Raw genomic sequence first — 12,572 nt, forward strand, 5'->3', positions numbered from 1 at the left:
AGTTCTGTTCCAGCACGAAATGAACTGGAGCCAGTTTCTCCCAGTTCACACACCGCAAGGGGTTTAAAGCCTGCCTCATCCAAGCTTCCAACCTACCTCTGCATTCTTTGAGACAGTTGCACGGCTGCATCGATTTATTACTCAGCACCGAGGGAGACTGAAGAGGTGCTGCAGAAATCTCCCTGCTTCTGAGAGCAACTGGCCTGTCTATGCTCTGCCCATATGGGCATCCTTTTATAGCAAAGGTTGGATAAGCGGTACAGAGCACTGTTAAATAACATTCAATAATTACATGTTTTTGTTGTTGAAAATAAATTAAAACAAATTATCCTAGTCCATATTTTCTAGTTATTTGTTGTTCACTCCTGAAAAAAAATGAACATAAAATATAAAAATGTGCAAAAGGATATAATTTCTGGGGTTTTTTTTAGTAAATAAACAGTAATTATGTATTAAAACATGCAGAAGTATGTTCTCTGTAAAGGATATGATTTTATTTTCCAATTTAAAATAATCAGCTTAGGGTTCCCAAACAAATGCAGCCACATTAACTCATTTCATGATTGCAGTTGACATTGTTCTCTGTTAACCCAGGATTACACACTAAAATTGGGATTCCTGTGCTACTAAGAATCATATTTTGTAATATGGTGAAAATAAAGCATTTACTTTTGGTCAAAAGCACTTTTACCATTGCCACCATGCAATTGCTTACTGAATAATTAAAAAATAAATAAATAAAATAAATAAAAATAATAAATATATGCTCGACAACCAGGTACCACAATTTCTTTAATCCTCTGAAAAGCTAAATTTTTCATTGTCAATCATTTTTTTAATTCATTTACCGAACCAAGTAACTCAACATTAAGTATTTGTTAGCAAAATTATGTAAACCTCTGCATTCAGGAGTGTGACCCCCTTGAGCAGCAATTAGTTCAACCAGACATATCCTGTAACTGTTAATCAGCCCTGCACACTGACATGGAGGAATCTTGGCTCATTCCTCCTTATCAGAACTGCCTTAACTCTTACGTTGGTGAGCTTTCTTGTATGAGTGCCACACCCTAGATTCTGCCTCACAATTTCTATTGGATTAAGACCTGGAGCTTGACGTTTGATGTCTCATGCTCGAATGCAGTGTAGAGTTTCGCTAAACATCACATCTCTAATTTAAGCCATAAAGATCCATTTTTTCTCTATCTGTCCACATAACATTACTTCAGTCACCTCCTCATCCAGGTGGTCTTCAGGAAACTTTAGCAGGCAGAAATGTTCTTCCTGGAAAGAAGTGACTTTCACCATGTTACCATTGCAAACATACTATTCTTGTTCAGTGTGGTGTTGAATTTGTACACGCTCTGCCTGACAGTGGATCGCATGGCTTTTGAACTTCTTCCAGCCTCATGAGCGCCCCGGCAGATAATTTTCTGAGGTTCTCATTCAGACAGCAATGACAAGGAGCGTCCCTGCAGAAATTTCCCAGACAACGTGAACGATCTGGACCAATCAGAGATTAAAAATGATCAGTGAGATGCTAATTATTATGCCAAATTTCCTGTGTTTATTGGAATAAGAAACTGATACCACCTCACACAAACAAAAGGGTAGTGCACTTTTGACAGACGTACGTCTCCCCACAGCAGAGATGACAGACTCAAAGCTTCATTCAAGCATGGCAAGATTCATCATTAAATGTACCATTTCCACAATTTACTCTGGCCCATTGTCACAATACAACTGATCAAAGCAGTGGGCAGCAAAATGAGGACATAGGACTCAGGTCCACACAGGTTCAGTTTCAAAACAAAACAGGATTAGTATGTTAAGAAAACGTACAGTTTATGTAAAATGTACAAAACAGCCACAGCAAAACCAGCAATCATTAAAAGAAAGTCCATTTCAAACACAAAGTGAAGTTACAAAGCATGCAAGGTGAATTTAAAACTTTACTAATAAGAATTCTTCAGGGATGAGTGAACAGACAGTCCACAAATGCACAGGGAGTGTTTCTTTCCTGTCAAAAGAATCAGACAATACTACGAATAAAATATAAGCAAGTATCAATTAAAAACTGATTGCTTTCGACATGTTTGCCCAAAGCAAGGCAACAATACATTCAACCTGCACGTCTTAACCTAATGTCTGTCAAGGCCACTGCTGCCATCTAGTGCACCTGAACATTCTAACAGCATCTAAAGCTATGGGCACAAGACTAGCATTTTACCTTTAATTTATTCCCCCAATATAACAAATTCAGCAAATACACAGTAAAATCAATAAAACATGACACTAGACCAGGGGCACCCAATCTTTACATTCAACTGTATAACTGTTTGTTTGGTAATGTTACAGCTGTTCAAAGCATATATAATACAGCCAAATTTACAGTTACAGACTATCTGCTCCTAATGTCGGTGTTGGTATTTGTAAGCCTGCGTTCTAAACCTGTTATGGCCCAAACAAACGTTCTGATTTGGTCTGTTGCCGGATTCACCCGTTCTGTTAGGTCATTGATCATCTTATGCTACAGGATTCCTGAATGTTTTGAGCCATAAGGCCTCTGATCTGATGTTACAAATCTCTGACCCAGAGCTCGATTACCTCATTTTCCCCTCTCACACTACCAGATTATCTATGTGCTCAATGGCTTCTGATTAAGGGGGAATCGGTGGTAAAACTGGACCAGCAATCATGTAGCGTAGGCCTCACTTGAGCTTAAAGTTAGCAAGAAATCCTGCTTTGCGAGAGAAGCTCCTGTACATTCTAACGATTTTTATTAATAAGGTCTCAGAACTCACAGAGTTTCCACGGGAGCGTTCGAGGTGCCCGGAGCCCTGGGGTCAAATTGTTAGTGGTTCTTGGCTCAGGCCTGAGAAAAGAAAAAAATAAAATAAAATGAAAACAAAGTAGAGCATAGCAATTCTTTAACCACCTGAACGGCTAAAGACTGTGACAAAAAAATTAAACTTGGACAAAAATCTAAATAAACAAAAACTTTAAAAAGGGACAAAACTCAGGCTTAAAGACAGCTGCTGCTACTGTTTGGACATTTGGCATGCGCCAAGTCTATTTAAGATTAAACAACTACTTGAAGTTCTGATGATTTAGGCCATGTACACAAAGCTACTTGATGCAGTGTGAGCTTCCATTACTTGTTATATATTATATACATGTTCACACATTTGACTGTTTAATTGTTTATAATCTCACTAAATACTTACCTCTGCGTCACCCTACCTTGACTAAGGCATGTCGATTTGCATAAACAAAACCTGACTCACTTATTTTGGATGAGCTGATTAGTTGACACTCCCCACACAAAAGTAGCAGCGTGGTCATCAGCCTCTGCAAGACACAAACATTCGCCATTATCTACTTTATACCTGCAAGCATGCATGGGTCACATTTAATCATGTACAGCAGGCACAGAGAGACTACTGAAACTGCAGCACTCGCAGAATAGAGCACTGACCTTTATCCCAGTCCTCCTCAGTCACAGGGTTTGTCCAAGTACTGACTGGGACTTGAAATTTCCTCTGTATCTCCGTGTTGGCCTCTACAACACAGGTAAATAACACAAGCAACATGCATTTAGCATTGACAGAGCTTGTGGTTAAAGTATATTGACAATATTGTAAGAAGAGCGAGAGAACTCTTACCAGCCTCAATAGTGACTGAGCGTCTATCCTCACAATTTTCAATATGGTGCGACAGCTCATGTTTGGGCATCAGGTGTTTTGCATTGAAGGGACATGTCTTCAGTTCACTCGCTAATTTGGGATGATTCTGAAAAGGTTTGTTTTTAAAAAAAAAAAAAGCAAACAAAAACTAAAAAACTTCCAGCTGTTTGCAGTATAAAGCACATCTGCCTTGTACCTACAATCACTGGCTAATTTGTCAGGTATACCTACCATATAAGTAGGTGATGTGATTTTATTGTGATAAAATGTGTCCCAACATGCTTTTCTGAGTATACTGTGCAGATCTCCAGTACTTGAAAACTAAACAACTGAATGTTTCATTACAAACTGGTTTACTGCATAGTACGTGAAATCTTATTGCATTAAAAATGATTGCACTCAGTCTTGATAGTATTCTTTAAAAAGGTGACACTACTGAGGTTTCTGTCTTCAATATAAGGCCTCTTGTTGTAGGCATGCCTCAGGGGCCAGTGCCTGCCCATTTACAGTCAGAACTGACCTTTAGATTGTCCAAAACTGGTCAGCATACAAGTTTATACAAACCAAGTTATTTACATTTGACATTACAAAACCATTACTCGTTTATGATGAAATAGCAAGAATTGGGCTTTTCACAAAAAAAAAAAAAAAAAAAAAAAAAAAAACCTTGATTCCACCAATGAGATAGAGAAAAGCAGAACCAGTTATTCTGAGTGGATTCACGCTGAACCCAGTACATGATGTTGGGAGAACACGTACTTCACATTGTTTAGAAGCCAAACACCAGAGTTTAAAAAGTCCTGAAATGTTTGAGATTGCTTCAGTTGTTACAACCATCAAAATATTCACCTAAATAATGTGAAAGTTGTGGATGGCGAAGGATTTTCCCCCTTCAGCCACGAGCGCATGTTGTATTCTTCATCCCATAGGAAGGGTATGCAAGGTCAGCAAAGCTCCATCACTAGTGTTTTTATATCATTAGAGCTGGCCGCTTTCAAAAGGTAAAAAACTTCCACTACTCAGAAAAACACAGAGCAAAGTACTCAAGGTTTGCAGGGTTATTACGGTCACAATTTATTTTCTTGCCCCCTACAAATGCACAAAAAAAACTGCTTAGCAAATCTTAAATTCTCCAAACTGAAAGTAACAAATAATGAAATGGACATTAAAAAGACCACACAAACAAATTTAAGCAAATATATGAAATCGTTTTAACCTACTAAATTCTGATTGGGAAAAATGTTAAAGCTGTGTACGCCTGAAATACACCCATGTCCCCATACTATTTGTGATTGGGTGGTTGAAAAATACACATCATCCTCTCTTCTGCATAAATTAATACTTAAATTGCAACAACTGCATGCTTCTAGAGATCCACATCCACAGATCCTTTTAAAATCTGGATGGAAATGTTTGGAAATCAAAGTGTTATGATATATTCCTGGTGATATCAGCAACGTCTACATATAGGTGCACTTCTGTGGCTTTGCAGTTGTTGACTGCAGTCCATCTGTTGCTGCACAATTTATCAAGCACCTTTCAGCCCATTCATCACTACACGTGGACCAACATAATACCACAAGATATTACTTGGATGGACCATTTTCAGCACAACTCTGACCATTGCTGTGGGGTCATATTAATTTGTCAGTGCATCTGCAACTGGAAACTATATGGTAGGTATACCTCATAAAACAGATACCAAATAAACTGGGAATGTAGCACACTTCCAGGCTAACTTAAGGCAAAGCTTATTGATTTAGCAGCTCTTAGTTAGTTAAACCCATAGTTAGGCACTTACCTTTCTGCACTTGAGAAGATGATAAGGGAAGCGGCAGGCGCGAATCTGATGATTCTTGTCATAAGGGCACTGCAGCAACTTGTTGGGATCACTGGGATCATCTGGCTTCACTGCAAAAGTTAGAAAGATCAAACAGAACATCTTTACGTGAGGCAACTAAAAGCTTTCTGTGCACTTGGTAACAAAAGGCATGCAAGGTCAATGATGAGCAGGTAAACCTCTTCAAAACGGTTTCAAAATTGAATGTTGGCAATAAGTGGGGCTCCTTCTGCTCAGTCCCATCTATTTAAAGAGATTTTAAGGGAAACTGCACAGAATTTTCAAATGATAGCTTTTCCTTCTACCAAAGTATATTTAATCTGCTTACTTCCATTTTAATCCTTCACAATTACTTCCCAATTCATATTTTGGGCTTATGGACTGTGCCTAGACTGTGTCTGCTGCTCACTTTGGAGCTTCAACACTTCATATTAAACCAAGACCCCTAAAAAAAGGTTTTTTTTTTCGTTTTTTCTTTAGACAGATGAATGTACTCTTGTTTTTTGTTTGTTTTTGACTTTCTGGATCTTGCTTACCTGAGTTGGGTTTTGGTAGCTGCTTCTACTTAAACGAGCTTTAGACTAAAGCACTTTTACAAAGGTTCTCCTCAGCCCACTTCAGCTCTCTTACCTGTATCTTCGTCCCCATTTCGCAGAGGATCTCCTGCAGAGGAGACTGTTGCAGGACCGAGGCTGGTGCCGTATCTTAGTGTGGACATTTTTCTCGGCCTTCTCAGCTACCTTTAAAAAATGCGACCACCAAACTTTTAGTGCACGCCCAAATATAAAAAAGAAAGCAATCTCAACGCGCTGAACCCCAAACTTGCGCTGATATTCGATGTTTTTTCCTTTCTCTCGGGCTTCACTGTCGGCGGCACCACTTAACACGCTTGCTAGGTAACTGGGGCTAAACCTCAGGTTATAAAAACCATTGTTCCGGCGCTAAAATCTGATTGGCTAAGCCGCGTTCGAAGCCGACCGCATCACAACATGTGAATCCTGTGTTACTGCGCACGTCACGAAATATTCGTGTGATGGAATTCTCTGTAACGTTAATGGCGTCACTGCGGTGCTGTTTGCGTGGACCTTTGAGTGTATTGATGAAGAAAGAGCCCGTTTTTGTTCTACTTATAAACTTATAAACTATAGTTTTATTAACTAGAACTGGGCCGGTCAGCTAGCTAACAGGCTAAAAGATAAACAACTCCATCATTAATACCACAGACCTTAATTGCAGTAATTTCAGATGTCCTTGTTTTCGTCAGATTTGTCAGATTTAGTAGCATCAAATCCAAGCTGAATCTCAAACGGCTCCGAGCCAGTCACACCAACAGACCTTTTTTTTTAACTTCGTTTGGCGTTTTACTATGGGAATCGCTTTGGGTGTGACCAGCTGTCCATGACAGACAGGTCGACCTGCGACCCGGCTCCGCCCTGCTGTATGGTCACGGTCGACCCCTCGGACTGAATCGTTCACTTTCTTCCCGTGAAGAGCTACGAGCTCCCTCAGCGCTCCAGGCCAGGCTGTGCTCGCTTCACAGTTCTCAGGAGGTCCGTCTTCGGAGCCCGCCGCCGGACGCTTAGAAAGCACTGAAGAACTTCTAGAAGGACATTTTGGCTGTTCTCACATTCATGAGAAAAGTGACCGTGTCAAGGCGAGCTGTTCTCTCTATCCAGGCTACTCAGTGTTAAGCCACTTGGGTAGCATTAATTTGCCAAAGCTTGTGTCTTTTCCTAGCATATATTTGCCGAGGTAGACAATTTTACAGCTAGCAGAACTAGCATTCAGAGCTTAGCTAACGGGTCACACCGAGCTCTCTCTGAACTAGTTGTGCTAACCAAACTTATCCTAATGTGTTGTGGTGACATGTTTGGTAAAACTTTCCTTTCTCTTTCAGTATCATGTCCACCATCAAAGGGAAGGAACCGGACACTAAAGAGGTTGCATCCTGCCCATGCCCAGTGTCATGCCGAACCACCATCTCGGGCAGGGACCCTCATCCGCTGTGCATCGTTTGCATGGGCACTAAACACGCTCAGGCGGCTCTAGCCGGTCTGCAAACATGCAGCTGCTGTGCTTTGATGCCACAGATGATTTGAGAGAATGTTGCAAGTAGCTGTAGCGAGCGAACGGACAGGACCCCTACCTGTCCGGGGTTACAGCCAAAGCCTCTACGAGCTGGGCGGACATGATGGAAGCTAAACCCCAAGAAGTGCCCCTCTATTTGAGGACCTCCTCACCCAAGTAGAGGGAGAGCCGGGATACAAGGACTTGGATGGTGAGGCCAACTCCGATCTCCTCGACAGGGGCGATATGGAGGAGGATGAGGAAGACAATTCCACCTTCCCCACCCAACAGTCCAGACCCCCTAGCACAACCGACAAGGGTGGACCCCCAGCAGTAGGGTCCTCAGTGGCCTATCACCTCGAACTGCCATGCTATATCTGCCTCCACCCACATTTCCCTGCCCAGTAAAATGGATCTCCTCACAGCATCCATATACCAGCGAATGTACAAATATGCTGCTCAGGAAATGGGGCGACAGCTGGATTCAGGGGCGACAAAGCCTGTTCTCTGGGATGAAATATGTGTGGTGAACGACTTGGTTCTGTGCTCCTCCCTTGGCACAGTCCAGGGCTGTGGACACGTGTTGGGCCTGGCTGTCTCAGGTGAGAGAGCCCTCTGGCTAAACCTCTCGCCTTGGCGACACTCAAAAAGCAGAGGTCATGGACGTCTTTTGACCCCAACAAAGGTCTTTTCAGACCAGCCCTGGCGAAAATGAGAGAAACCAGCGCTCTCAGGAAACAGGAGGATGAGGCTTTCAACCTTTGCCTGCTGCGCAGACAGTTACCACGCCCTCCTCAAGTGGGCCAGCAAAGCTTTGCAGCAACAGCTGCAAGGGAGTGTTAGAGCCCAAAGAACAGTCCCAGCAGGACAGCAGGCTAACCAGCGGCCAAAAGCAGTAAACTCTGGGCCGTGGGGAAAACATTCCTTTGTAGCTGTGGCAGCTAAGAACCTGCCATCCCACCCCTTAGAAGGAAAGAAGAAGTGGGCAGCCTGACCCCCCTCACAGCCTACCCCTTTAACCCCCCCTCCCCTGCAAAAAGGAGGAAGCTGAGGGAAAAATGCAGCCCTACTCTCACATGTTAGGAGGTCTCCCCATTGTTAGAAATTTTGGGGACCCAAACTTTACCTCCTCCTCCAGTTCCCGAAAGGGAGGAAGCACAGGGGCTTATCAAACAGAGTTCAAGGTGTCACCAACCACCCAGTTCAGGGGACAAAGAAATAAAGAATGCACAGTCATAGGCAGGCCAAGGGTGCTCCCCACATTTCAGAAGACAGAAGTTTTCCCTGTTCTACATTAGAGGGGGTTCACGCTCCCTCTTTGACGCAAATCCATGCGGCGGTGTACTTTGGTCTCAACATAAACTCCCTTTCCTATTGAACCAGCTTGTCAGAGAGGCGAGTAGTGTCATTTGCGTAATGCCTAGGCCGTTTTCAGTTACAGAATATGGTCCTGTTAAGGCTTTGTCTGCGTATGCTGGGTCTTATGGCATCAGTGATTTCAGTGATGCAGTGGGGGCTCCTCATGATGAGAGATTTTCAGCAGTGTGTTGTGTCTCATCACTTGTGCACCCGCCACCATCTCAGCTGCCCAGTCAGAATAACTGTGGCTTTTATGACAGCACTCCGTTATTCGAGAAACTCGGGAATCCCTCTAGGGGGTGTGTCCACAAGGATAACCCTAATGACAGATGTGTCCCTGTCAGGTTGGGGAGCAACTCTGATGGGCAGAGCTCTGAATGGTGTGTGGCCTCCACAGATGAGTCAAGCACACATAAATTATCTTGAACTTCTTGCGGTGTTCTTAGCAGTGAAACACTTCAAGAAATTTCTCCAGGGCCAGCACGTATTAATAAAGACAGACAACTCCACGGTGGTGGCATATATCAACTGACAGGGTGGCACTCGCTCGTTGCAGCTACACAGGCTGACAAGAACGCTTCTCCTGTGGTGTGGTATGCGGTTTGTATCCCTGCGTGCCACACATGTGCCGGGGATACTGAACAGGGGGGCGGATCTCTTGTCAAGGGGAAATCCTTTGTACGGAGACTGCAGACATCACCCGCAAGTGGTGGCTCAGCTGTGGCAGCGATACGGCCAGGCAGCCGTAGATCTATTTGCCTCGCGAGAAAACGCATATTGTCCTCTGTACTTTTCTCTGCTAGACGAAAATGCACCTCTGGGTGTGGATGCTGTAGCCCACCCATGGCCAAACGTCCTTCTGTATGCATTTCCACCCCTGAGTTTGATCTCTCCCACACTGGTCAGAGTGAGGGATCAGGGTCTGTCTCTAATTCTAATAGCTCCACACTGGCCATCCAAGCACTGGGTGGCAGAGATTGTCCAGCTTCTTGCAGGCCAGCCTTGGCCCCTCACACCACGAAGAGCCCTGCAGTCACAAGCAGATGGGGAAATTTACCACCCACACCCAGACAGCATGGCTCTCTGGGTATGGCCGTGAGTGGTGGAATCTGAATGTTGCAGGCCTGCCTCCTGCTGTCATTGATACAATACAAAGCGCCAGGGCCTTCTCTACATGTTCATTGTATGGCAATAAATGGCAAGTGTTTGAGGACTGCTGTGCTCTGAGGAATATTACTTCCTTTCAGAGCTCACTAGCAGACTTACTCTGCTTCTTCCAGGATCTGTTAGACAAAGCTAAAGCCTTTTCAAGCTTGCCATATGGATTTTGGGGACAAACCTGTGGGGCAGCACCCCCTAGTCTGTCATTTTATGAAAGGGGCACGCTGTAAGCGGCCTGTTTCCAGGCCGTTGGTCCCTCCATGGGACTTGTCCTTGGTGCTGGATGCCCTTTGCGGTCACCCCTTTGAACCCCTTTGCGACTGCAGAGGATCAGAGACTGAATTGCTTATGCCCTGTTAAGGCCTTACGTCAATATTTAGTTAGAACAGCAGACTTTAGAAGGCATAACCAGCTTTTTGTGTCATGGGCCACTCCTTATAAAGGGAAGCCGTTGTTTCGCCGAAGGCTATCTCACTGGATTGTGGAGGCTATAGCCCTGGCTTATAAGTGTAAGGGCTCACAGCCACTGGAGGGCCTGAGAGCCCACTCTACTATGGGCATGGCAACATCATCTTGGGCTCTGTTCAAGGATGTGTCAGTTCTGGATATGTGCACCGCGGCTTCTGGAAACATATTTGTGCGTTTCTACTAATTAGATGTCACAGGCCCATCCCGGGCACATGCAGTGCTAGGAGACGATGCCTCCGCATCAGTCTAATGCAGTGCCAACACAGGGCCTTTGAGCTATGGATCAGTGGGATAGCACAGTCCGGGAGTAATCTATATCTCCCATAGTGAAACACCGAACGAAGTTAGAACAAGAACATTGGGTTACATAACGTAATCCCTGGTTCTTTGATAATAGAGTGAGGTGTTTCACCAACACTTCCCTCCTTGCTTGGGTACGGGAAGAAATCTCTTTAGACAACAAGTTTTTTAACAACTTTTACTAAAAATTATGTATTTTATTATATTTTATGTTGTCTTCTGTTTTCCACTCATGCCACACCCTTCCTTGTGGTAAAATCACAGCAATGCACCTTTATGGATGTGGAATACCTCAACAATGGCTCCATAACCTCTGTGAAGATTTCCACCATTCAGCTCATTTTTTTACAGTCCAATTTATTTGGCCTGTATATCCACTTCTTGGACATTGCATGCTGCCATGGCTAATGAGATGAACTCCTGTAGCCTTTGGGGCAATGACCCTTACCTTTATAGCGTAGATCAGTGCTTCGCACCTCAGTACTCAGAGGTAGTTCACAAGGCAGTTTCTCAGCAAACTCTGCAACTTAAGATCATAGTGAGGACTGTCCATTAGAAATACTCACCGTTTTTCCAGTTGGACAGCCTTGACTTTAGGCTTAAGTTATCTGGCTAGTAAAATACCCCCCAGAGTGCCCACCTGCACTGGAGTTTCATTTTTAAATAAAAGCAAATAATGTGGAGCTTTCACAGTCAGTCCATGAACTTTCTGTAAATTTCATTCATTTCATTATGCAAGAGTGACTTCCTCTCAGAAAACAGCTATTGCAAAAATAGCTAACAGTATAACTTGTGAACACATTCTTAAAGTCAATATGAATCGTAACTCATAATGTATTGTCCTTCCTTACTGTTTCCTGTGTGAAACACTGTGTTAGGGAGGGCCTTAGAGCTAGCTGAGGAGATAAGACATGATTATTATTTTTGATTGATTGTTTTTCCCTCTCTCTACATAATCAAAGCTCATTTTGATGGTGCTAAAAGTCACCACACTTAAAGATTATGTGGAAACAAGAATTTTGTCTTGAAATATGCAGATGACACAACAGTCATTGGTCTCATCTGAGATGGTGACGAGTCTGATAACAGACGCCAGGGCCCTGAAGTGGGATAGCAACATCGGCTCCATCATTAAGAGAGCCCAGCAGAGGATGTACTTCCTGCATCAGCTGAGGACGTTCAACCTGCCCCTGGAGCTGATGGTGCGGTTCTACACAGCCATCATAGAGTCTGTCATTATCACGTCCACCACAGTGTGGTGCAGCTCAGCCACCAAGCATGACCTCCACAGACTGCAGCGCATCGTCAGATCTGTAGAGAGGACAATTGGGGTTAAGTTGCATACAATTCTGGACCTGCATGCCTCTAGAACCAGGAAACGTGCAAAAAAGATCTCCAGGGACATGAAATAAAACAGATTTTTAATAAGTATAATTAAATGATTTAAGCAATAAGATGTAAACAAAGTCGTTAAGAGTGGTTTGAAGTATAACGCTCTGTTCTAGAAAAACTTGCTGAGGAAGAATTGTTCACAGTGGTAGTGATAGGAACCAAACATCTGAAGCATCTCCTATAATAATTCCTTCAGAAGTTCCCTCACACAAAGCTGCTATTTTATGAAATGTTTATGAATACACTCCCTGATGCCTTTTTTTCAGCTTTACCACTAGTCTACAATGATCAAGATTATATAT

The 12,572-nt window shown here is 43.3% G+C and overlaps 1 protein-coding gene and 1 pseudogene across 2 annotated transcripts; one reads left to right on the top strand and one right to left on the bottom strand.

The window, feature by feature from the left end:
- Positions 1-1,541: 1,541 nt before the first annotated feature.
- On the bottom strand, positions 1,542-6,819 carry zgc:56699 (uncharacterized protein LOC405758 homolog). Of its 2 annotated transcripts, XM_017706049.1 has the most exons (8): positions 6,749-6,819; positions 6,154-6,263; positions 5,485-5,594; positions 3,663-3,789; positions 3,476-3,559; positions 3,285-3,348; positions 2,802-2,872; positions 1,542-2,017 (listed from the first exon to the last, which is right to left on the bottom strand). In XM_017706049.1, coding segments are annotated over exons 2-8 (546 nt in total). In that variant the 5' UTR covers positions 6,242-6,263; positions 6,749-6,819; the 3' UTR covers positions 1,542-2,015. The 2 variants fall into 2 exon arrangements, with proteins under 2 accessions (XP_017561538.1, XP_037397526.1); XM_037541629.1 differs by lacking the exon at positions 6,749-6,819 and having other exon boundaries at positions 6,154-6,430.
- A 1,180-nt stretch (positions 6,820-7,999) lies between these two features.
- Positions 8,000-10,504, top strand: LOC119264074 (annotated as a pseudogene).
- Positions 10,505-12,572: the final 2,068 nt, after the last annotated feature.

The sequence above is a fragment of the Pygocentrus nattereri genome, chromosome 9 (genome assembly GCF_015220715.1).
Source record: "Pygocentrus nattereri isolate fPygNat1 chromosome 9, fPygNat1.pri, whole genome shotgun sequence".
Taxonomy (NCBI): domain Eukaryota; kingdom Metazoa; phylum Chordata; class Actinopteri; order Characiformes; family Serrasalmidae; genus Pygocentrus; species Pygocentrus nattereri.